The sequence below is a fragment of the Brugia malayi genome (genome assembly GCF_000002995.4).
Source record: "Brugia malayi strain FR3 genome assembly, contig: Bm_v4_Chr4_scaffold_001, whole genome shotgun sequence".
Classification (NCBI taxonomy): Eukaryota; Metazoa; Nematoda; class Chromadorea; order Rhabditida; family Onchocercidae; genus Brugia; species Brugia malayi.
The window spans coordinates 9024727-9051800 of NW_025062478.1; the positions used below are offsets into that span (position 1 = coordinate 9024727).

The following is a 27074-nucleotide window of genomic DNA, read 5'->3' on the forward strand; positions in this document are numbered from 1 at the left end:
CATTAAATGTCACAACAAATATAAGAGAATCTGCAAAAAGTACGATTAAGCAGAAAATTCAATACACATGTTTTACATAACAGTAACAAACCTTGCACGCTTCCAAATTACCAGAAATATTGTGAGGAGAGTCTACAATACTAATAGTTCAAGAAATTGATCCATAAAACTACCTGATGAATAAAACTTCATTTATTTACATCTCAGTACTTCTTTGAATATTGCAGTAATCTTTATTCATGCTGGAGAAATTACTATTGATACAATAAATGACGATAATGAGATATTAATGAGATAATGAGATATATGAGATATTAATGTGACCACATATATTAACACAACTGATCGCTACAAGGCTCACAATAAATTAACGAAGGATTTCCCTAAATACATAAGATCTTGCAACAAAAAGAATTTCATAAAGCTAAGTTTTCACCTATTAAGTGAAACTTTCATATTTCTAGTCAAACTTCTGCTTAGAAAAACTTCCAATTTATAGTCCTAAACATGACATGAAGATTTTAATTTAATTTTAAGTGAATTAAGTGAAGTCAATTTAAGATATCAAAAGGGCCTAAACACAACATGCCTAAAGTTCTTCGTTCTTTCACTCGTTATGTGAATAATGTTATTCATTACTGATAACAGTTGTTCATTCTTAAATACATCATACAAATACACCATACATACTAGCAGTAAATCAAGATCAAGGCAAGAGTGCACCTTAACTCTTGACAACGCCCAATAACTTAATGACCTATCTACTTCTCGCTCCCTTCCTCTCATCCAGTCCATCATGGTCACAGAACGCCATCGTGACATCTCTTAATGAACTAATTAACGTCGAAACTATTTGAGATTTTTTTCTAAGTAATTCATCGAAATATTAATTTGCTATTATTATACCTTAACAATACCAAAATAATAATCTACAAAACATCCCGTTGGACTTCAAAAATACTTCCCTTATTAAGCAAAATATAAAACATCAGCTATCACCTCATTACATCTTTCTTTTCGTTCTCGCATGATCCATAATATGTTTCTATCGTACAAGAATTTCGCAAGTTTTATGAATCGCTGAGCACAATCGGACGAGCGAAATATCATCTACTGGAGGATTTGGGAGATGAGACTTGAGGGAATATTTAAGCACTAAAGATCGAGAAAGGATCGTTAAGGATATGTCTCGCGTAACATCGAATTCCTCTTTTAAATATTTACTTTATAATTGATTTCATAACCCTAAAATATGAGGTAATTTATGGGCAACAAGAAAGCTGGTGACAGTTGTTATTTTATGATTAAATGCACATGGAAGTAAGAGGCACTATAGTTCTACCAAGTAATAGCCAGATTATGCTTTGTAGTAATATCATTTTTTTTTTATTTATGATTTCTTGGTCTCTATTTTTGTAGGACTTTTTCTTTTTGTAAAACTTAGAAAATTAAAAACAAATATCACACTCATCTTTTAACCTGAGAGTTTCACTACAGATTGATTCCGCCTGAAAAATAGTGTTAAAAATGACTTAATGAAAAGTTTATTCGTAAATGGACAATGTAACAACAACAAATAATAACGATGCTTGCATACTTCTATCAAAAAATATGAAGTAAGACCATGAACATTCAAATCATATAGATTTCAGTTGTCCGTTTCAATTCATCATCCTTATACATCTTGACCTCTATTGATACTTCCCTCACAAACTTAATGAGAGAAAAACTATTGAGAAGTCCTTGTCAAAACCATGAAAACCAACCCGTTCTAACTTTCACGTCTTGTACTCCACCTTTTTCTTGAAATTTCGATTTCTTCAAATCTTGCTGAAGACGTTCCAGATGGACACCTGTTTCTGTCCATTTAGCACTAGTTATCCATAACTTATTGAGAATTTTCTCATCCGATGTTAACTGATGCCATGGTAGTTCGCTTCTAACTGAGCTATAATTTATTTTACGTTAAAAGATTGTGGAAATACGAAAAACTGCTTCATGGTACAGGAAGTCGACATGTTTGTCTATGACTGTACCTACGCTTCCTAATTTTAACGGAATGCCAACGCATGAAAGAACAGGTATGTGGGACAGAGTTACTTAGAGATTTCAAAACTTTTTAACAAAACTAACTTCATAAAAGTCCCGTTCACGCCCTCCATCTTCTCATCCACAAGCGCATATAATACGGGACGAACGGCATCGCTAACCGATTGTGCAGCAACGAGTCCATAAACCCATCTGTAAAATTCCCACTCTTTTGAGAGGACAAATAACTAAGAAGACCTTTTCAAAATTTTCGAATGGATCCACAAAAAATTACCTTTTAAGAGATTTACACCACCGTATAAAAAATATTCTATTATCGGCTGCTTCTAAGCGATAAAATAAGTCAGTTCTTGTATAACCTGGATCAACCATCGTAACTCGTAGATTTGTATCTGCATCAAAAGCAATTTGGGATTTGGGACTGCACCATGTAAAAGAGAAACAAATGAATAACCCCAAATGGTTCAAAAGTAAATAGTGGCATCTAACTTTGCTTTATCCTCTGCTTATCATATTCATTTTTGCAATGTAACAATCATTTCTCAGTTCTCACTTGAGAAAAAGGCGAAAGATCAGAAAAGAAAAACACACACATAGATTTCTTTCTAATTTAGAAAAAATAAGGACTGTACTGAATTTAGCCTCCTTGAAAAAAACTGACTTTTGACCTTTTCCGACAACGATTTCACGAAAAGAGCCAAAGCAAGTTTACTCTGATAGTAAGCATCCTTTCTGGCTTTCTCAGGAGATTTTAGCCACTTCATTAAGTCTGCCGAATTTAAATCATCAAAATTTAACTCATCTCTGTAAAAAATGTTAGGCTAAATAAAATAAGTATCTATCTCAAAAAAGAGGATAGCAGAAATCCTTCATATGACATGTCCAGCGAAGTATCAAATGAAATGCAAATTCTGAAAAATGAAATAGATAATTTACAGCTTTAGATCTGAAGTATTCAGAAACACGAGGCGAACCGGACTTGACTGCTTCCTCAGCCGATCATACAATAGTGAAGTTAACAAAAACGGTCCCAAATGATTCGTCGCAAATGTACGCTCGATGTGATGCTGCAAAAAAGTTATGTACTGAAATAATCGAAATCGTGAATAAATCAATGTAACGCATCTAAAACAGTAGCATGAAAAGTATTGGTAATAAAAACAGCTCTTTGAAAAGGTTCGTAATGCTAATTGTCAAACTATTTCTTTTATTTTATGGTAGAAAGGAAAATTAATGAAGAAGCGTAAATCATGCATCGATTGCCTTTGACATAGCCTGGTAACACATAACGATTAAAATTTTCAAATTGCTGACGAGAATTTAAGTGCAAATAATAAAGTTCGAAAATTCAAGCTCAACAAAATAAAAACTTTTAAAGAATGAGATAATGTTAAGAATTTTCTTTATAACGATATCATTAACCTTATTTGTTTGCCGACTAGATTCTGCGGTAGCTGCACTGTAAACTATACCGTCAATTTGTCCTATATTTCCTTTACCTATAAAACTAAATCATTTTGCAGGAAGATATTGATGTGCATCAGTTTTTCAAATCTAAGGCTTTATTCTGCCGGGAAACATATCTCCGTTTAATAATAACTTCAATGACTAGAAAACTTTCTTGTTCTTTTAAAATGTTTCTATAATTTATGGAATGTATAGAAAAATCTATTTTTTAAAATAAAATTCCGGAATTTCCATTTCTAGGCCAAAAAAAAAGTAATGCTACAAGGAATAACTTTTTAATTAGCTAATCTTACCTGTGTTAAGTTTGAGAGCAAACTCTCGCACTGAGTCAAAGTCCTCCAAATTTAAACGTCTACAATAAATCTCCATATTTTTTGTTGCTATTACTAAGTTTCGGCGAGCTTCAATACATTTACGATTATTCCTGTAAAGTTGCTTAATTTGAAGTATGAGTAGTTATGTCACTTGATATCTTTATCTCTGCATTTGTAGACTAATCACAACCTTTGAATATTAATGATGACTTCAACGTCAAAATGTTAAATTAGTATGCCTTGTTGCAGTCCAAACATTTGTTCGCAAAACAGCTAAAAAAACAAATGTTTTTCTATTCTTAATTTCAAAGATTCTTGCAAACATTGTGTTAAACTAACAATTTTATTTTACAGTTATGTTAATAATGATATATGATCCCACCTACAAGCCATAATTACTTTTGCTTTTCGCATTGCCAATTCTTTGGCTGTTTCTTTGCCAATACCTGAAGAGGCACCCACAACGATGTATGTTTTATTCACCAAATCATGCTCCAATTTATAATTATCGTGTGGTTTACCGTAACTGAAATCAAGCAAATTAACATTTAAAGCATTTTAATTGGAAAATGTTGGAAGTAGCTGTAACCTTAACTGGAACAATGCAAATCATTCAGCATCATCACTTTTGAGGAACATATTTATATCAATCTATTAACATTTATTTTTTGCTCACAAAATAATTATGGGAGAGAAGAACTGTTCAAACTTTCTCTGCATAATGTTTGAAATGCTATTATATATGTAATAACAACGTAAAAATAAAACATCTTTGTTAGGACATCTTTGCACAACTCATACATTTGCAATTTTTTTGCTAAAACAAAATTTTTCAGTGCAAACAGCATAAACATTTCAATATCTTGATACTCACACTTTTAGATGGAAAAACTATATTCCGATTAAAAAAAAAAAAAAACCATACAAGTAATTGTAGTAGGCCCCGCTAGCACCTGCACTCACAGCAAGTACCACCATCCAACCCTTTGATACCCTCGTTCCCATCCATTTTGGAACGTACATTAATATTCCTGTAAAACCTTTGCAATTTTTACCTTTCCAACGCTCAGCAATACCTCATCTTTCCAACTTTTAAATCTCGGCCAAGTGCTGACATATTACCTGTATCTACGACTGGTTAAAGAGATGTTGCAAACAACTAATCCCATTATATCATTGATGTCTTCTCTCAGTTCGCTTTGCAGAGCAATGAAGAATTAGGTTCAAATATTTCAATATGTGGACAGTAAAACAATTACCCCACAGATCTTTCTAAACACCAATCAGTTACTTCCCGTTGTTTATGCTGATAAAATTTTCGAAATGCAGAAAAAATACCAACTGCTTCCCGTAATTTAAACAAACGTTGCCAAACAATGCTATATCTTGCAAAAAAAAAAAAAAAAAAAAATATCTTGAAGGTAAAGAAATAAAGAAATGAATAACAACCATGAAAAATAGAGCCCAAATGTAAATTGGTAGAATGAGATATAAAAATAAGAATTAATCAGAGGACTCCAAATATTACAAACGATCGAAAATAATAGGTTCGTATTACATACGAACATCGATTTTTCATGAAAATCATCATTTGATGAATAACGCAGATCAAATGGAAGTTTAGATGCGTAAGAACATGATTTAGTGCTTCAACAACAAACGGAACAATGACAAAGTTATACCAATAAAATATGCAACATGCAATTCGCATAAAAAACAGTATTTAATCACGTTTTCTTGGCATTAATACCTTATTGATATTTTGGATCATTGCGACATCATTTAAATCCGTCATCTACCTCACATCAGTATCTCGTACTTCTGCCTCGGTTCTGTTAATTGTGACTTTTAATAAATAAAGTTAGTTACTAATATATTTTAATCTAATCTATAGTAAACATCCAAGAATACAACAGGTAAAACAATAACTGCAACATTAACATCAATTTACAATTAATACCTCACAATCGAAAGCTACTCTTAATGAATTTTAGAAGTTTTTCCCATGGCTTCATTCATGATAGAAGTATAAAAAAAGTCAAATAACTATCTACAATTTTTAAAATAAAAAAGAAAATAAGTTTCATTTCCTTATAATCTGAGAAAAAAAAAAATTCTAAAAGCATTTAGTCCCAAAAAACAAATATAAAACCTATTAGTGTGCAAAAATGAAATCTAAAGGTAAGCGGTGATTAAACAAGTTTTTTAGCTTCAAAGAATCCCTTCAAATGACGCATTTGCCAAGCTCCGGTTAATAATAGTACAATTGTTTGTGCAATCGACCACCACAGCACTCGTGAATTCGTATTTTCGCTTGTCTGCCGGAAACGTTCTTCCCTTAAATTAATTCACAATTGCAAGTGGGAGAAATCAGATGAAATGAGAATATTGCAACCACTGACATACATAAATTTGACAACTTTTAGAAAGCTCAATTATACATGCTATATATTGGTGATGCATAACACTACAAGAATCCTGCTAATCTTTTTAGCAAATGTCACAATTTTTCAAGCACTTTGAAAGTGATGACACGCATACCTGTACCGTTGATAGTTCTGTTCCTTCGAAATCTGTTCAACCTGATCAAGTAACTGCCTAACTCGCAGTTGTAATTCATTCAACTTATCTTTTGCGGCTACCTAAAATGACTTATGTATTTTAATAAAGATTTATAACAAATTGACAGATTTATGACAAACTGGTAGTTCCTGCAAAAAACAGGAATTTAACAGTAGGTTGCTGAAACATTATAGAAAAATTTGCGTTATATCAAGTGAAATTCTAAATGAGATGCCACAAGATTTGAGAGTAATGTAACTTTCGAAATACTGCTTTCGTTCATTACTAAATGATAAATAATATTACTTGTTCGTAGTCCTGAGTGTGTTCACCAGTCTGAATGTCAAGGTATACCCGCAACTGTGCGCCGCTAAACCAAGATGTTGAATTCGAATATAAGCAGATGAAATGTTCACCAGGTGAGTGGGAGGTAAATGTAAATCGTCCTTCACTGGTATATAATTTTGACAAGATTACCTGAAACGCAGTAAACAGTTAAGGAAATTTGAACTTTTCATTGTTATTAAATGACTGAGTAACATATGATTCAGATATCGTCATGAAAGGAAATTTTAAAATAATAAAATAACACAAAGACCATTACAATCAAAATCTTCCCACTCATTAGATTATTCATGAGAAATAAATTTAATCCTAACATTACTAAGAAGCGTATGTTTTGCATTACAGATACATTAGTGCATTTGAAAGAACAAAATACACAACTGAAGTGAACTGAATCTTCAAACATTGATGGGGAAAACTTCATCACGTCGACTAGTATTCTAGGTAATTTTTGAATAATTTATTCCCGTTCATGCCCACTCACGAGACTAAGTAAAAATTACCTTATCTTCTGGATCTTTAACTTCGACATGCATCCCAATTCGCGGATACTCACCATAACCTTTCGTGTTCGGGTCATATAACATCACTTTGTAATTACCAATCACAGTTGTTTCATCAGGTATTTCCTCAATGAAACATTTCCGCTCAGTTTCAGCGATATGGAAATACAAAGCGCGCACCGAACTACACAATAAAGTTACCAGAAGCAACACCACTGACATTTATATCTGCAATAATAAATTTCATTCTAAATTGAAACATCAACCCCACCAAATGGAAGGATTTTAAGTCAAACCAAAAAAGTTCTAGCAAACATAGAGGTAATTAATTGATATCTGAGTATTAATGCAGACAGTGTGGCTAAGCAGTTTTTGAATTTCCGCGAACTCAGGACCGTTCCCTGTGCAAATGCTACATATCCCTTCATGAAATCACCTCCATATGTGCATTTTAAAACTATCTGAATCATAAACATTTTGTCTAAGCGCTTCGCTTGCTTCTGGTAAGGTTAAATGACAGAAATTACGGATCTTTGTGTACCGTAAGAATTAATAAACAAAAACAAAAACCAATGGAATTATCTCGCTATGCCAGCTCTAAATCATGGAATATCACCTCTTGGGTAATGACAATAGTACCATAAAATTTGCTACAGTAATGTGACCTCAGCAACACATTTGAAACTTATAAAAACAATAATCTTAATGAACGCAAATTTCAATTTATTTAAAATTGCAACGAAACCATAATTTATGTATATCAAACATTGACATACTATATGGGTTTAACATCAGCAAAAATTAAACAAAGATTGTTGCGTAATAATAGTCACAATTTTTAAAAAAGCATTCTCATCTTACAACCATAGTAAGAATGGCATTGGACATTTGGCAATGTTTGCTTTACTCCATAACCTCAGCTAATTTTGCATTCGGCATGAATCAACAGCATATTCACTAATCTTTCCATAAACTAATAACTATTGTGTGGCAAGAAAGACAGTTCATTTTCTGAGGTGAATTCCCAATTAAAACCATAAAATTAATCCGTGAAATCAGCAGAATAAATTGATCCATAACATACTGACTCATTAAGACCTAATTTTTCTAAACAAAACGTGACATACTATAATGAAAAATAAAAAATGAGTGCTGAATAAAGAATATGAAACTGGTTATATGTAGACTGTAAAAAGCCAATAAGCGTAAGACTAGGAGAGGCAAATTAAAAAACACCGGATTAAAGAAAATATAAAATGCACTGAGCTGTACAAGCAAAAATATGAAATTCACTGGCTTAGCTTTGAACAATATATAAAGAAAATGAAAAAAAATAGCAAAAAATTCGGAAAGAACGGCAAGTAATTTCAGTAATATGCTACCTACCCTTTCAGTGGATTAGTGGATTCAGTTCTTTGCTACTACAGCTTTATTTTTGATCGTTTTTATTGCTTGATAAAATTATCTTTGTTAAAATGGCTATATTAAAATTAAAATGGTTATCACAGCTGATAAAACTCAATTATTGAAAAAAAAACCCAATTCCAACGAAGATAAAATGATAACTATGCAAAACAAAGCTGGAAGAAAACAAGCTTAGAGAAGCTAGATTACAACTTCTTTTCCTTCATTTCAACCAAAAATTTCGCCTATTTTGAAGGGAGGAAAAAAAACTTTCTACTTATGCTTTCAGAAAAAACATATAATTCGCAAAATACTTAACTTTTCGAAAGAAAATGGAGTAACAACAAAAAAAAAAAAATCGAAAGATAGGACACAATCCACTACTCATAATTGAGTTTCTGAGCAAATAAGTTATGCAGTTTAAGTAAATAAAGACGCGAAGTTATCGAAACTACACATCCTCACACACCGATTTGAAGCACATTAGTTTTTGCAGAAAAATACAATAAGTGGAAAATTGATGAAATAAAAGTAACATTTAACATTAAAAGAAATTCAGATTTGTTTCCTGAAAAAAAAAAAAAAAAAAATACCTGAACGTTGCTAAAAACTAAGCCGTTCAGATTAACAGAAGTTTAAACATTGAATGAATCAAAAATCTTAAATAAACTATGGAATTAATTAACACCAATAAAAATGCATGAACGCCACTATTCACTGGATACCAATTTGAATGAAAGCAAAAACGGCAAAGATAGCACCTGATCTGAAAAATTCCAGACCAAACAAATTCAACAAAGTTTAAAAACAGATCTACTAAAATAGATATTTTTACAAGAAAGTATACTGCAAAATTCATATTGCACGAACATGAAATCAAAATGCTGGAGGCTTCTCAAATATCCAGCGCTGCCGTTCATCCGTAACATCACATGGCATTAACACCAGAACATTATCTCGATCACCAGAACTTGACAATAGCAAAGCTGTACACTGGTTATTTTTGAGCAGTCTTCCGTTTGTTTCATCCAAAATCCATCTCCCCCTAGTCTATAACAGTAAAATTAACATACAGTTTATCACGAAGAACTTTTCCATATCATTAAATGAAGAATCAATAAATCAAAACCACAAGTGACCCAAAATGGCTTTATACATTCTTAGTAAGATAAAATTATGACTTGAACTTCAATAATAATGGAAAAATCTGACCATATTACAGTAGTGTAGAATAAGCGTTCCCTTTTCATCATCCGTTATGCACAAGTTTGAATATGGACTCTTTAAAACACCAAATTTGTCATTTAGTACCCACTCCTATAAGAGTTTAACATATATTATTAAGTTATAAAATGAAAAAAAAAAAATTTTCTGACGCATTATTGAGCAAGTCTTATTTTATATGAATAAAGTTAATCAGAGCAGCACGGGACTTTCGTTTGAAACAGTATAAGAATGTTCCATAAGAACTCGATAGAAACTGGAATAGAAACTCAATTATACGAGCTTAGGCATTCTGTCGATTGCTTTGGCAATTGTTGAGTTCAAAAAAAAAAAAAAAAAATCTTGAATATAAAGTTAATCCCAGTATTTCAGACTGCATTGATTCCAGTTTAGCAGAGACTTGGAATTTCAATAAAACATGCATATCCATTTCCAAATAATAAAATCTTGTTTCATAACAAATCATACTTGATTTCCTCCCGTACCATGACAACGGTAAATACCGACGGATGATAAAGCTGTATGCCTGCCCAAAGAGTCAATACAAACGTTCCCTTGCCTGAACGTCAGGTATCGTCCTTGTTCTTTTGAAGGAATTCTAAATAAGAATTTCGGGAAATTTCACTTTTTATCATACCTTTTCCATTTTCAAGATGTTACAAGAGATTCTTCTGTTCTTTCATCAGCTCAAATTTCCGCCTTCAGATGCTTTTTTTAGGGAAAAATCAAATAATCTTCACTATTTTTTTTATCATTCCTATTCTTTTTTAGCCTAATTTGTTGAATAATCTTACAACAATAAAAATGAACATATATTTTTAACGTCAGTAGAACTCCACCTTTAATGATGAACGTATGTTTGCATTTAGGAAAGCCCTACAGAAAATAAACAAGAAGACTGGAAAAAAAAAAAAAAACGTACGCCAACTCAGGATAAATCTCTTTTAAATACCAGTCGAAATCCTTGCAACGCAACCTTTTCTTTAGATCCAATCTCGCCGTGATGCTGTAGTAAAAACATAAAATAAAGTAAAATGATCACCGTAAGAACTTAAAGTTTCCAATTAAAATATGAATAAAAAAAAACACTTACTCGCCAAAATTAACATATCGAGCAGATGGTACTTTCCTTAAATAGAGATACTTATAATCGCCTAGCCATACTTCAGCAGCTCGTCTTGTATTTCTACAAAAATAAGCTTATGGTCTCCATAGATTTGATCTCAATATCTGCGAAATAGCTATAAACATCGACTCAAACAGAGAACTCTGCAACCCATGAATTTATAGCGTAGCAAAAATCTTAACGAAAGCTCACTTTTGAAAAACATTGCCATTACCACCAGGAAAAGTATAAGGGTGCTGTTTCCGAAACACATGACCAACTCGACTGCAGGGAATAATTTCCAATGAACCACCGCACAGCCACACTCGAAATGACAGTTCTACATATATATAGTCACAGGAGAATAAACTCATCAAATAAAACAGGAGAATAAATTATCAAATATGAAGGAACAACAATAATGAAAAACAAATGTTTTTGTTTTTTGTTAGCAAATAAGACAACTAAAGTTGCTAAATCTCACTGAGACTAATAAGAACACAATGACTGCATTTCACGTTACTTTGCATACTTCAACCTGTGAGCTACCAATTTCATTATTGAGTAGGTTCAGAAAAGGCTTTAATCTTATATCATTTTTGGCGGATTTTTATTTCAGACTTCACAAACTTAGGATCCTTATAAAAACTTGAATAAGAAATTAAAATTCATAAACCAACCAAGATTTTCGCCGCCCCAAACATCCATTTGTTCATCGTATGTGCCTAGTTTTTCAAACCAGTCTTTCTGAATCATAAACAAACCACCAGCTATTACTGGCGTCCTAAAACCAGCATGAAGCACTTTATAAATGAAACAATGAAATACATATGGCATAATCAAGATCTTAACTACCTAACATTAATTTAACAAAGCCTAGAATCATATTTAAAGAATAAAGTGTTTACAACACTTGATCTGGGAAAAAGTGATGCTAAAAAGCATCATCACATTCCTTCCTTGGTGCTTTAGGTGGTGCGAAGAATAACTTCACGTGTAGAAAAACGACCGTAAAATTAAAGAATTTAAGGAGCCTACCTTATTGGTGCCGTAGGCTGTGCATGTCGATCATCTCGTAATTTACCCAACAAATATTCCCACTTAAAGATGAGATTCCATTCAAATCCTAGGTAAGATGAGAAATGGAATCAAATTGTATGAAAAACAAAACAGTTTAAAGCATTTATGAAATTTTTCGATATCGATGTGTCTGATTTACACGACAGTGAGCAATACTCTTTCTTGCATTTTCTACATATTTCGGTTGCAATGATGCGTTTTCTAATTATCCGAAAAGAAGTGAGACCTCCTCTTAAATCAGCACTCGCAGCAACATATTTGAACGTATCTTTGTCGATAATATCAATAACGGGAGCAACGACAGCTCGATGATTTTCTTTAACACGTGCAAGAAGTGGTTCTAACCAGTTCACATTGCATTCGCAATGACTATCCAAGAAAGTAAGCACTGAGGCACGCGCCAATGTTGATCCCTTCACACGTGATCTTATCAAACCTCAAATTTGTTAATAATAAATAATAATGAATAACAAAAAACAATTCACACTTTGCATCTGTTTTTAGAATTTAGTTTAAATAATTTCAAAAGTCAAGATTTCACGATACCTTTTAAAACTTCTCAGTTTCAAACATTATTGCCAGGTTCTAAATTTCCACTATTTTTAATCCAATCTTCTGACAAACTTTGTCAGTCAACGTTGACAAAGAAAAAAAATTTTTTGAGTGTCTGCAGTATCATCTTTTAAAATGCTAAATCAAGTTTTTAGCTTCTAAATTTAAAATTCGTCAAATTTCGAACAAACCTTCACGTTTTGTATTTCTTATAACAACAACATTTTCTATTGGCAGCAAATCTGTTCCAATTGTGACTAAAATAAGTTTGCTAAAGTATATTTCAAAAGGTGCTTATAAAAATTTTGGACACAGTTCTTCAAATATTCATACAAATTATGCGATATTCAATGTAAGACTGAACATAAGAATACAACTTATTACTGACAGGAGGCTCAAAACTCATAGATTCCTATAATATCGTAAATGAAACAATCCTGAAGAAAATCCATAATGCCAGTCAACAATTTATAATGAACGTCATCATTCCTATTCAGTTATGCCATGATCCGCATTTTCATATTTAAAAATATTTTAAAAGTTGTAAAATACAGGATATCTTACTCTGCAGGAAATTCGTTTCAACTAACACACTTACTGTCATCTGAAAAGTCATCAACAAGAATAATTTCGTGAAGTAATTGTGGTGGAGATCGAAGGAATACACTGACGATAGTACGCAGCAGTGTCGATCGTGCCTCATTATGATAGGTTATTACAACTGAAGTTGACGGTAGAGTTTCTACATTGTATATCAGTGTTCCACAACTGAAATATGGAATCCCGTTATAGTTTTTTCGCATATTGCTTATAAGAAGCCGCTCTTGAAGCAATTTTAGGAATCGTTGGTATTTTGTCTCTTTTACAGATTTCCAAAAGGAAGAGTAGAAAAAGAAACTCATTCGCTCTCAATTTGCTATTCAATAAAAACTCTAAAAGCTAAAACATCATTTTAGAATCTAAATTCATAGTTTCTTTCTATAAAACCTAAAATTTACTAAGAAATTAACAACAGTAAGTATATGAATTCGACTAAGAACACCGAATAAGAATTCCAAGTCTACCTTGCTTCCCGGGAATCGATAATATCACGATCCCACCTTGTTGCATCACTGGCGGCCTGATTAAACTTATTTGCAGCGTATCTAAAATTACAATCCGTTAGCAATGTAGCTATTTTTCGATTGGGAATCATATGGCTTAAGAAGCTGTAGCCCGTTAAATAATTAAAGCAGTGACACATGCTTCATGTCAGCAAAAATTTCTTTTTTTTCTCCAAGTGATTATTAGCCCAAAAGATGAAAAAGGAAAAAAAAAGACTATTTCATTGCATTATTAATGCAACTATCGCAAACGGAGTAAAGGAAAGCCTTTAATTCAATATCTATGAAATAATGCAAATAATGTACTTTTCTGTTATTTTATTTAATTACACAACGAAGTTCTTATATAACAAATCTTCAGCAAATCCTTCACAGTCTAAACAAACAGTTACTTAAAATAATCTGGCGTAATAGTCCAATGAAAATTTTATAATGAACAACAATCTCTTTATATCCATATTTTAGCAAATAAAATTCATAAATACGTACAGCTTACTATTTTATATAATGGACAATGCAAAAAAGAAAAAAGAATTACCTGTCTTCACCTGGTTGTAAACTACCCTTTTTCAAAAAGGCTTCATGGTTAAAATCCTTCCAATTTAAAATTTTTTCCGGTTTCGAGTAAACAATAGCATTCTTCAGTTGATTCCTTTTTAAATTAGTACTAGCTTTTTCAAAAGATTGCCAAAATTTCTAAAAAAAGATAATCAATTTCCATGACCACCGTAGTTTTTACATCTTCAGGATAGATAGAAATGGTTTTTCAGCGAACCATCACTCCAGAAATTATCGTTCTTTGACTTTTAGGAAGAAACAGTACATACATACATACAAACACTTCATATTATATGCAACCCTTTATTAGTGAAGGAGGGATAGAAGAAAACATTCATTATTTCAGAATTCCATCATAATACTCTTTCCCTTAGAGCCGCGATGGAGCATCAGTTTTGGTCTGATGCAGGAGACTATTGATAAAAGCTTATTTGAATTCTTTAAAAAGACTAATGAAAAATAACAAATTTCCACTCCACCCTTTTAAATCCGATCGATCTAATCAGTCCTCTGGCCTTTTCAATTGAAATATAACTGGTAATGAAGGCTGATTACAATTACTTTAAAATGCGTTACCTTTCGCAAAACAGCATCAGTGTAAATTCCAGGAGCAGGAATTGACGCAAACGAATTCAATAAAGAATTGTTATAACTGTGATAAACGATATAGCCAACAGTTACAAGCCAAGCAAGCAAAAGCAATGATAATGCCCATTTTGCTCGACATCTCACCATCACTACTAGTCAACCTATAGAAATGTGGGTTACCTTTAATGCGCTTGGTGCAAAAACATCTGTTAGACATAAGATAATATAGCAGCTAACTAGTTCATAATCCAAAAAAGCAGCACAAGCGATGCTGTCCTAACTTATAAACAAGCAATTTTCAGCATAACAGTCCTTAGCGTCAAATCCAATATTAAGATAATATTCAAACTATTTTAATTTAAATTGGCATTTGTAAATATTTTTGAAGAAAAGCACTACTGTCTTTCGGTCTCTCGAATTCATTCACTTGGTCGCTAAAGTTGAAAAAAAGTATCTAAAGTCAAATGAATGTAATCTATGTCGTAGAACAGAAACTACCACGAGTGATAGCAATTCATAATTGAGTATTTTTCAACTTCGGACTCAGTGTTTGATGTATTAATGTTACTAATTTAGCTATTAAATGCAGCAAGCTAAGATAAAATTTTCTTACGCAGAGCACTCTTAAGGAATCTAAAGGGGGATTTTACAGCATACAAAACCAGGAAAGATTATGAAAAGTCTGCAATCATATGGTACCTCAAAAGCAGTCCGTTGACTCTCTAACGATTTTATCACTTGGCAATACCTGGATTAATGAAGCTACTAATTTGTAATTAACATATGCTGTCACTAATCTAACTACTGTAATGCAACAAATAACCGATAAAAGGCTTAACAAAAATGCGATAGTGTAGTCAGTGTCAGTTTAGTAAAAACGCAATTTCTATTATTAATAAAAAATATACCCAAACTGATTTCTCGGCAAAAAATGCAATCAATTTGGGCAAAGAAATTAACTCCTTCCCGATGGGTTCATTGCAACCATTTGGCTAGCTGGATGCTTTTGTCGGGCTTGTTTAACTGAAACCATCCACTGTACATACATATCACATTACATCCATTCTAAACCACATAGATACTGACGAAGCGAATGGATAATAAAACAAAACAAAATCGTCTATCAGCTTAAACGACTACAGTTAAAAACTACAATCGAAATGGTTCTACTTACAGCATGTTCTTCTCAACTACTAACAGTGCGTACTGTTCAAAATCTACCAAGAACATGAACTCAAACTCAGTCATTAAAGACCATTCGTAACTGATGCTTCTATTGAAAATATGATAAAGCGGACAAAAGAGGAAAGCAAAATAGAAGTTTAATATATCAGATGCTTCCAAGCAACAATAAGTTAGCAGTAATGTAACTGTGCAAAGGTAAAGCTAGAATTTATCTACCATGCACTACATTAACGCACAGCTGGAAGTACTATTAACGAAAATTCAATTATCAGCATAAAATTATGGCACTCAAGACAGGGCTACTAACATATCGATGCCCTAAAAAATACTTGGCCACGTCAATACGAGCCAAAAATACACGACTTAACCCTAACCAGTGTGGAAGCTAATCCCACAATCTGCATCCACATGACAAGACAAATTTTATAGTCCTGAAATTAACAACGTCTATGTGAAAATTTTGCGTTCTAAATGGTCACTGCACACTTGTACAGTTATTGATGGCTAAGGTAATGAGGAAATAATAAGATAGGATGATGGTTTTGTGATATACCTGAGAATTGTCATCGAATGTCACCATTTGTTCGGTAGCAATGTCAACTTAGCCATTTCCTTGCTTGGCATAACAAACAACCTTTGCTATAGGCATGCACAGATCAGTCCTCATTGTTTCAATGCTCAATGCTCAGTGCTCAAATAATTGATGACGGAAGAGTGTTTGAATCATTTAACGTCTGTAATCAATAACAGAACACTCCTATGTTAGAGATTAATCAAAATACAACCTATTAGGTTCGTTAAATCTTTTATACTGTAAATATTTCCTTCTCTTTACGAGATCACTTATAGTAGTAAGACTTATGCGTTGTAACTTATCAATTACCATCATTTATACTACATTTTCTTGTGAAATTTTCAAAGTTACAAAGTTATAAATTACACTGATGTATTTGAATCATTATTTAACGTTATATGAGACACGTTAGATTTCAAATTGAAATACTGATTTCATCGGGTAATCTCAATAATAATAAGTTCAGCGAACAGTGTTCAGCATAAAAATTCTCTTCGCACTATAATTGGAATGGAAAGTACGAGAAAATATTGTTAATAAGAAGAATAAATATATGCTATGTTATGTTACACTTCTCTTTGTTACAGTACTTTCAAAATGAAGAAAGAAAGCTTCCTTTGAGCATTATATTTGCGCAAAATAGGACAAAAGAAACGAATTTTACATAATAAATGTGATTATTGATGTGTATAGACGAAATAATTTCTTTTTTTGTAAATAATGGATAATAATCTTCTCTGTAAATAATGAATAAACAATTCCTTCTCTCGAATAAAGTAGTTTCATCAAGTGTTATCTTATGAAACAAATAGTTCAGTAATGATTGCTTTTGTTTGGAGATAATTTATTGATTTAAATTATAGCTGAAACCACCAACGTTGCAATGAATGTTCGATTATTTTGTGTAACTGTAACTTATGATATTATAGATGAATGAAGGTAAAGAATGAATGGACAAAATTATTTCCTTTTTCTCTTTCAATTTTATACAACAACACACATGTGATAAGCAGCAATAGAAGCAGCTAGTTGTACAAGATTTATCAGTGTGATATTTGATTCAAAGATATAATACCGAATTGAAAACATTTAAAATCGCACTGCTCTAACAGAGGCAAAGCAACGAAAAGCGCACTCATACTAATTAGTATTAGAACGAACCGATTTTAGATATTCTCCACCGCACCAGATGGTTGTTTGAAATACAAATCCATTTCTTTGCTAATTTTTCCTACTAGCTGATAAAGACACAAAATTATGTGTACTCAGCCGTTGAAAGCCTCTCAAAATCCAGAAGTCCAATGCTAAAACATTAGCTAAAGCCAAACTATATATAATTCGTGTATACACTAGCTTTTTAAAGAATTTTCTGAAAAATGTTTTATAAGAATTTTTTAAAGGCCTAAGTTTCCCCAAAGATCAACAAAGAGATTGAAATACCACTTAGAATTAGAAGTTAAACTTTACAAGTACTAGATATATGCACTGAAGTGTAAGTATGAAATTCTGCTGTTGTCATAGAGCTTTTTACAATTACGTCTGCAACATCTGCACTTCTCCATTCCTTCATGTAAATTATGAAACTATACAATTCAGAAATTCCTTTGTAGAGCTCTTTGTTAAGTTAAAAAAAAATGGACTATTGCAGAACTATTGAATTCCTATTGAAAACATTTCCTCTTTTCATATAAGGAAACAATGCAAAGAGCACAAAAGAATTAAAATAATGGTTTATTTACAATTATTATTGCTCCCGCACTGAACATTTGCAAAAGAAACAACTTCGACGATAATCAACAACTCCAACTTATCACAGTGACCAGTCATGTAATGATAATGACAATAACAACGATAAAAGTATCAAATCAACTAATTCCTTAACTAGGAAGCAATGAAGTAATACATGAGCTGTAGAACATACATTGCAAGCATGCCTCTTATATCTAAATCGCTTGCGTGTTTAAAAATCCAACGCAACAGTTGCTTTCGAGGTGAACATTTGCAAAGAAACAACATTGACAATAATCAACGACTCCGATCTACTTGGATAGACATTGATCACACAAAGGATGGAGAACCAGAATGATGACGATGATATGAGAATGTTGTAACAAATTAAGAAAACATTAGTCTACGATTACAAAGAAGATTTGTGCTGATATAACCCTCACATCCTATCTCTGAGATTATTCAACCATTTGCTTTGCACACTTTTATTCAGTATATAGTGGAAGTACTTTTGAAATGCAGAAGAGTTGCTTCTGAGTGGTTTTGAAACATGGATGTATTCAGAACACATTCGAAACCTTAGCCGACAAGTCATTATAAATAACTCTGTCAATATAATTCAATATAAAAAGTGACCAAGATAAAGAGTATAAACCAACTTCGTATCTTATTAGTTTCTATCTTAATAAAATTAACTGCCAATTGACCTAAATAACTTTAATACAATTAGCCCAACATGCCATTGATCTAGTTACTTATCTAAATTGAGCAAATTTTGTTTAAAATCATGACAAAACACAGTTTCAATAAAGATTATTTACCCATAATAATCAAATGACAATATCACTTCCCAGCCCTCCGACACAGTCTGGATATTAATCACGACTCATTTCCTCCTTCTATCCACACGTTTTCTCACCAATTCATCATGAAAGAAACAAATTTCTCTCAACAAATCGTTACTTCGCGACTGTTAAGGTGCAAACCGGCAAAAGGGAATTCATCATTTTCTGACATACGGAAGAGATCAAATGATGCAACAGCTGATCGGTACATGAAATATGCATTGTGTCCAGATCTATTTTAGCTTCTTTCCCATCTACAGATAATTCAATTGCATTAGTAGTCATTCGAATAACAGCTTGGTCACCACATAGTTCAGCCAACGTTTTCATCAAACATTCCGTCTCATTAGGTTTTACATTCCATTTTGCAAGGTCTAAAATGTAAAGAAGATCTCAATCAGTAAATATGATTCTAACTTCCGTTTTCAAGTTTCCTGAAAGGAACTTTTCAATGATCGACAAGAACAATACTTAGATGGGAGAGTAGATAAATAGGGATAGTAGACAAATAACTATGGAACCACTTCCAGATAACTATCAAATATGCTTTGATCGCACGGAAAAAAATGTACAAAAACTAAAAAGGTAACATTTATAAACATTTATAAATTCACCCGGACTTCTGTTCTGGACTTCTTTAGCTGATTCTTTTATCATACATAGCAATGATCTGCTTTGGTAAAAACATTCATGTATAGATAAAACTGATTTAATCAAAAAAGAAATATTTATGAACCCACTTTTATCAGGCACCGGATTTGTTTGTGCATGTAAAATTGCAGCCAGAGTTGCGTCAGCAAACATATCGCTCACTGGATTTGATGTCCATTCAATAATAGCGACATGTTGCGAGTAATAAACTAACACATGGATCCGCTCCTGTTCAGATATAAATATCTAATTATTGTGTTAGGTAAATGATGAAGCAGCTGCAAAGTTCTGGCCCTCCCTTCCATTACAAATTTAGTTTGATAACTGAAAAACATAGATATAAAAGCTTGAGAATGACCATCTTCCTTTGTATGAACAAATGGAATTGTAGTATTTCGAAGTCAATACATAATCTATAGCAATGTGGTGAGGTAATTCCTATCATATAATAAAATGTACTAACATCAAATAGTTTGATCGTATGGGTCGGATCAGAAGTATCTTTGGAGTCAATTTCATCACAACTCACATCACCAGCCACTTGTTGCAAATTATGAAGCAATAATGTAATTGTACCACTGTAGAAGACACTCTCTCGTTGTGTCAAGATACTGTTTGACAACTCCGTATATGCTGCAGGTACAAAAAAATCTATCATTAAAAAGCGGTAATACTATTAATGACCCGAAAATTTAGATCACCATTATATAACAGCTTGAGAAGAAGCAAATGTCGAATAACAACAGCACGGACATCGCACTAATATAGACATCAAAAAAAAAAAAAAAAAAAAAAAAACAGAAATCAGGATATAAATCCATCCAGGAATATCTAACATACTGTAACTTACCAGTACTCTCACTTTGCGTCTTTTTCTACACATAATCTTGAAACTTTACCAGGAGTAAATTTCGAGGAAAACAAAAGGGTATAAAACATACCGCTAAGATCATCAGCATGCATCAGGTGATAATTAAAATTTCGTCGAATCAAGACACCGCTCAAAACCCGTCCATCTCCTGGCGGCGTCATCGCCATTTTTCCAACAACCTTTAAATTAATCGAAAAGTATTCCAGATTTACCAAATAATATTTTTTTAACATAACAGCATCATGTTAAAGATCTGTAGAAATATGATATAATTTAAATTTGCTTCGACAAATAACTCAAAAACTCTAGCTGAACTGGAACGGATTGTTTTTTCGAAAAGTTTTGAAAACATATTTCGCATATGAAATGCTTCATCATGACATTTAGCTATATTTGCAAAAAACTTTGGAAAATAAATTCAAGAAAAATGAACCTTAGCAGTTTTTTCTCCTCTGAAATGTAATTCAACTGATTCAGTATTTCTAGGATTATAAACCTGCAAAATAACAAAGGCATTGGTTTGGAATTTCCAAGTTTATAAAATTCCCCTAAATTCTCATTCAAGTAAAGATTTGACAGAATCGAAAAAAAAAGTGCTTGTTACCTCCGCTCATATTATTTTGTAAACAATGATTATAGGGAAGCTTATCAATGGCTTCCCTAGCAATCGAAAAGTATGCATTTTCTGTTTAAAAATTTAATATCAAGAAACGGAAAACCACTGAAGTTTACTTCGATATGAAAATCTGACTCATCTTCATACTGCCTTATGATTGCTGCTTTCAAACGATTCATTTCATTCATTTCCCCATGCACCAACACAAGATGTGGTGGGCGAAGAGCACGAATGAAATCCGATGTTTGGGTATAGTCTGTATGTGCCGAGAAACTGATATAAGCAACCTGAAATAAACTGGGAATTAAACTTCATTCGGTTTTCCAATAAGGAAGAATTTGAGGAAAACAAGCATACAAAAGCGTGATTCTTAAGTGAAGAAAAGCATCTTTTCTTATCCCAAAAACTTGCTTTTCATTTCATTATGAAGATCCTTACAGAACTATATCTCATCTTCATCTTTTACTGGTTAAAAAAAAGCTAAATATAATTCGCAAAAATTATTCTTATGTGATCGAATTGCAGGTGCTTTGAAAATTTAAAACTAAGTTTTTGAGTTCACACCACTTAAAAAAAACCTAAGAAATAATGTTCGCTTTAAAAAATTCATTCAACAAGTCTTAAAATCTTAGAAAATCACTTGCAACCGCATAGCCAATTTTTGTCCGTTCATTGCAACAATTTCTTCCGGCTCTGATAAGATATGCTGAAAATTGACGGCATCCAACATTTATTTAAAAAATAAAAGCATTTTTTTGCCATTTACGCAACAAAAATATATCTGTTATTGATTTAATTTTATAAACAAAATAGAGATATGTAGAGATTTACTGGAAATATTAACAGATTTATTAAATGAATTTATTAAATGAAAACAGCAGTATGGTATAAGCATGAATTTCCATAGCCATTGCAAGTTAGAGACTTCAAGTAAAACCGAATGTTTAGTTTTTCTTTAGCTTCGTGATCTAATATGTTTTGCATTTATTTTTGTTTTTTCTTATATTATTGTAACCAAAGGTTAGCACATATATCGGCAGTTTCAAGTTTATTAGCCATGCTGCAGTTACAGCTATGCAGTAAGTTAGATAATAATTTAATTCAAAACTTAAGAAAACCGAGTCCTATAAAATACTGAAAAAATAAGCAAACCTTAGCAAGCGTCCCTTCGACACAGTAACCAGCTATAATGCAACCATTTTTAGAATCTGTGCACCAGTTTTCGAAAAGCTCTCTGCTGAGACCATTCTGCAACATACCTGGCGATGCAAGTACAACACATGGACCCACATCTTCAAAATGATCGATACTCTGCAAATTGATTTTTAAAACTTTTACATGAATAAGGTTATTGAAATTCTGATAGATAAATAACAAATACTATTAACAAATCAAGAGTGCATATTTCAAAATGCTATAAGTAGAGCATTTCGTAAAAATTCCAGTGAACAAATAAAAATTCACTAAAGCCCACGACAAAAAAAAAATCATTGTTTAATATAAATAATCATACCTTTAAGTTGGAAACATGTTTAAAAACGAATGGATTATTCAGTGCTATTTGTTTCTGTATGCGGCTGTTCATTCCACTTACGAATGTTTGATACACTGCCATACACTTTTTTGCCAGCGAACTTGCATCTAAAAGCAATGTTCTTAGGAGAAGCAACTTTTTATCATAGTCAAGAAATAATTCATAATATGATAATATGACTCCCAGCGGCAAAATAATAAAAACATTATTCACCACAAAAAGAGATCATAAGTCCAGTCCCTAATCATTAAAGATTTGTTAAGCCTAACGATTCACTGGTAGTGGAAATACTTATTCTTGAAAATACTTTGACTCTTGCACTCCATTTCTAATAATTTATAGGGTGAGCTATTACAGGGTATTTATTATGTAATGGAACCATAAGACTTATCAAATTTATACCAATAACACAATATTAAAACCATAAAAAGTGCTATCATCCAGCCAGTTATACATTACTTGCTCATTTACATCGATTAGTAAATCTATTATAATCTCCCATATGATATGTGAATTCAGAGTTTTCTTTCTGAACTGAAAATAATAATTAGGAACTAACAATATACTGGAATATCTTGTAGCTCAGGATGAGATTCCCAATACTCATCTAAAATAAGTAGTAACTCTTGAGCTCGTCCAAGAGCAAATGCAGGAATCAGACATCGTCCACCTCGTCCAACAATTTCATGAACAATGCTTGTAAACCTGAAAAATGGTTAGTGTTATTTGGATAAAAAAGTTGCACGCTACTTCTACATTCATTACTTTCAAAACACAACCAAATTTTTGTTTCCACAAATAAGTAATCTTTTCTTTCTACAAAAAACTAGTAATGCAATCGACCTTATTCAACCATTTAAATTCATCCTGAAACAATATTAATTTAAAAGACTCTCATACATAATCAGGTTTACATCCAAGTTCAATCTCGATGTATTTCTCTAAAATTTCCAAGCACCTTTTTTCCCTTTCATCGCGGCTCTCGTGAACCTGAGTCCCATAGGTTGATTCACAAATCAAAACATCCGGAGATACAGTAGGTAATTCAGCGGCACATAAATGACGATCTTCGAGTCTTGAAAAATCTCCTGTATACAATATTCTAACGCCAGCAATTTCAATCATAAACATACAGGCACCCAAAACATGACCCGCAACATGGCACCAAAATTTGATACCATTCACCTCCTTTTGTTCGTGAAAATCAATTACCTAAATAGAAGCATAAAATTGGCATTTACTGGTACTGGGATTATAATGACGAAATTACCAGATCATCCATAAGTTAAGCTTATTAAATTTATGGGACTGTTATGTGAACAATGAAGAGGAAAATCACAAAGTCTCCACATAAAAAAACATAATTAGAAAAACGTAGATTCTTATACATGGAAGATATTTCAGATAAAAATAAAAACCAAAAATAAATAAGACTGGTAATAATAAATCTAGTTAAGCTAATCATGAGAATTTATATTATCTAACTTAATCGAAAGGAAAGTAGAACTGGTACATAAGTAGAAGTGGTTATGAATATTCCCAACCTCAATTTTTTCCATGCTTTTTTCTAGATCCTCTTCATTATAAAGCATTCGGTTATCACTTGAACCACCGTATTTCGAAACCTTCAGATAGTCACCAATCGACATACGATAAATGGCTTTCGTTGCATGCGTCATGAAACATCGACCGCGGAATGCTGTCTTTTCGAGCAACCACGGTAAGGCACCACAGTGATCCAGATGGAAATGCGTCACCAATAGCAGATCGAGCTCTTCACAATCCACAAAATCAACAAATGGAAGTGCATCCACACCGCTCATACCCGGATGTATGCCACAATCTAGCTAAAAACGAAATGAACATCCCACAAAATGTTTACTAATTTTACTGAAATGATTACGAGATGTGTTTATGCTAACGTAATCTGAAAAATACGAAAAAAAAAATCTTACCAGTATTTTCTTTCCCTTAAAAGTCAAATAATGACATGATCGACCAACTTCCTGTCCAGATCCTCTGCAAAGAGAGAGTAGTAGAAAGTATATAAGCGCAAAGATAATGTTACTAAAGATAACAGCAGTAAGGTACTGAATCTACTATACTACTAACGGTGAGTGAAGTTTGTGATGCTTACAAAAGAGATACCGACTTTTCACAAGTGCTTCCTAACTGACATTACCTCGCCCAGTAATTACTATAAGAAATAAAATTATTTATTCGTCTCGAAGCACTACATGAATAAAAAACTTACAATGGTGTGATAACAAGAGTGTCAGAGAAATCGTCCATACCATCAGTATCCATCTTACAGCAGAATTTCCTTATTATTATCCAATACCTTCCTAAAAATTCATCCAAATAACGCACACTTCGCCTCCTCAAAGATTTGCAGTATTAAAAGCGCTGAAACGTCTAAACATTCATTCCACTCGCGAATCTCGCCCAATATCTCACCTCCTATAACTTTTACCACCCTACAGTCTTTAGTTCCTTGAGCAGTTCAACAGCTCGACCTCCCGCACCCCACCAAACCTCTAGGAGCATCCTCAGGTCTTTTTAAATAGACTGCCCCCTCCACATGATGGCCAGTGTGCAATGCCTCATCCCAACCCCATCCCTTCTACACTCCACATTCTCCACAAATCTCAAAACAGTTCCGCTTTCGATCGAACAAACCAGTTTGTCTGGATTGCTCACTGTTTACCTTCATAGTATGCGATAAAAAGTTCCATTAAACCAAAATATTTATGCCGAATATATTCCATATACGTATATATATGTATATACACATACATATATTACACAAAGGCGAAAAACTAAAATCGAAAAAGGTCTCGGCAATAAATCATAAAAACTAAGCAAGATTACCGGAAAACTAATTAAGTCATGAAAGGATCCACGACAAAAATAAGTAATAGTTTCGCGATCGACATAAGAAAGAACAAACAAAATTGTTGACAACCTTAGCCCGACGGAAATTATGGAGTTAAATAATAAACAATGAGAGTATAATGACAAAACATCAAACTAACAAGTAGCACACAAACATAGACATAAACATACATACACATACAGATAGTAAAACGCCACTGCAGAATTATAGGGAAAATATGGTGAATTTAAATTGCTACAATTATCAAAATGTATGATAAAAACAACAGTAACGCACAGTTCTCAAAGATGAACGAAACAACACTGATATTTGGACCAATGCAATTCTATAAAATAGTAATCGTATTCATAAGAAACAACAGTAATACTGTGCCGTGAAACATATGTAACAATGAGGTCGACACTGCAAAAGTACAGCTTTTGTTCAAGTTTTATTCTCGAAAAAGCAAGAATATCGATAATAAATAAGTGGATTAAAACTAGAATTTCAACATTTCAACGGCATATTCACATAACATAAATTACCATCACAAGCACAGAAAAAACTGATAGAAGCATAAATTTAAACATGTAGTAATTGTACTATTCAATCAGCCATTCTTGTGTAATAGATGAACAGTAACTAATGCTAATGCAACATTAAGCTGCAAGAAAAGCTGTGATGACTTTATGAAATATTACATTGAAATAATTATTTTACGGAGAAAAAAGTGTTAGACCTGAATAAATGAATAAAAATGTAAACAAAATAGCTGTAAAATCATTATACATGCGCTTAACCTGCATTAAGAATCAGAAGAATACGAAGTTAGGACATTGGCAGATATAGCAATGTCAATCGAGTGTCACTGATTCAAATATCCATGAATTGTAGCGTAATTGTGATAACGAACACATAAAAACGCGATAAATGAAACTGGGAAAGGAATAACTGAAATTCAATTACCACGAAGATTGTAATCAGGTGCAAATATATAATGAATCAGCACCATGAATAGTTGTGCTTTGATTACAACAGATTGAGCGTAGAAGCGCTACAGTAAGAATACTTACAAATATCCTTGTTCATGAAATATGAACAAGTTTAGAGGGATGTTCATATGAACATATGAACATCCCTCTAAACTCCTTACATCATTTTTTTCTTTATCTGAGCATAGTGGCTTGCAATAAATCAGAGGGAAATGAGAAATAATGTAGGAAGACCCCTCAAGAGGAATACAATACAGGGAATACAATGAAAAGGAATAAAACAAAAACAGAATTAACGGAATTTGATTCAAGATGTACTATCGTCTGGCACTGAATATTTGATTTCGTT

General features: G+C 32.5%; 4 protein-coding genes across 4 annotated transcripts; all 4 read right to left on the reverse strand.

Annotated features, from left to right (window-relative positions):
- Positions 1-1746: 1746 nt before the first annotated feature.
- On the reverse strand, positions 1747-4853 carry Bma-dhs-24 (oxidoreductase, short chain dehydrogenase/reductase family protein; the record flags this gene model as incomplete). Its single annotated transcript, XM_001898336.2, has 9 exons — positions 1747-1948; positions 2134-2241; positions 2324-2441; positions 2711-2853; positions 2986-3116; positions 3472-3548; positions 3810-3940; positions 4213-4356; positions 4756-4853. The coding sequence occupies 9 exons, from the start codon at positions 4851-4853 to the stop codon at positions 1747-1749; spliced, it is 1152 nt and encodes a 383-aa protein (XP_001898371.2).
- A 1169-nt stretch (positions 4854-6022) lies between these two features.
- Bm6940 (Glycoprotein 25L2 precursor, putative) lies at positions 6023-7462 on the reverse strand (the record flags this gene model as incomplete). Its single annotated transcript, XM_001898335.2, has 4 exons — positions 6023-6167; positions 6372-6472; positions 6699-6869; positions 7241-7462. 4 exons carry the CDS (start codon positions 7460-7462, stop codon positions 6023-6025), a joined length of 639 nt encoding a protein of 212 aa, XP_001898370.1.
- A 2058-nt stretch (positions 7463-9520) lies between these two features.
- On the reverse strand, positions 9521-15001 carry Bma-gly-4 (glycosyl transferase, group 2 family protein; the record flags this gene model as incomplete). Its single annotated transcript, XM_001898334.2, has 14 exons — positions 9521-9694; positions 9857-9961; positions 10337-10466; positions 10791-10874; positions 10962-11054; positions 11187-11313; positions 11654-11757; positions 12012-12099; positions 12280-12489; positions 12797-12862; positions 13204-13373; positions 13670-13750; positions 14247-14404; positions 14843-15001. The coding sequence occupies 14 exons, from the start codon at positions 14999-15001 to the stop codon at positions 9521-9523; spliced, it is 1749 nt and encodes a 582-aa protein (XP_001898369.1).
- Positions 15002-19300: 4299 nt separating this feature from the next.
- Positions 19301-25165, reverse strand: Bma-cpsf-3 (cpsf3-prov protein, putative; the record flags this gene model as incomplete). Its single annotated transcript, XM_043082198.1, has 14 exons — positions 19301-19560; positions 19927-20065; positions 20301-20470; positions 20779-20887; positions 21142-21204; positions 21441-21611; positions 21965-22030; positions 22477-22635; positions 22838-22965; positions 23418-23563; positions 23817-24070; positions 24403-24705; positions 24814-24877; positions 25113-25165. 14 exons carry the CDS (start codon positions 25163-25165, stop codon positions 19301-19303), a joined length of 2085 nt encoding a protein of 694 aa, XP_042938132.1.
- Positions 25166-27074: the final 1909 nt, after the last annotated feature.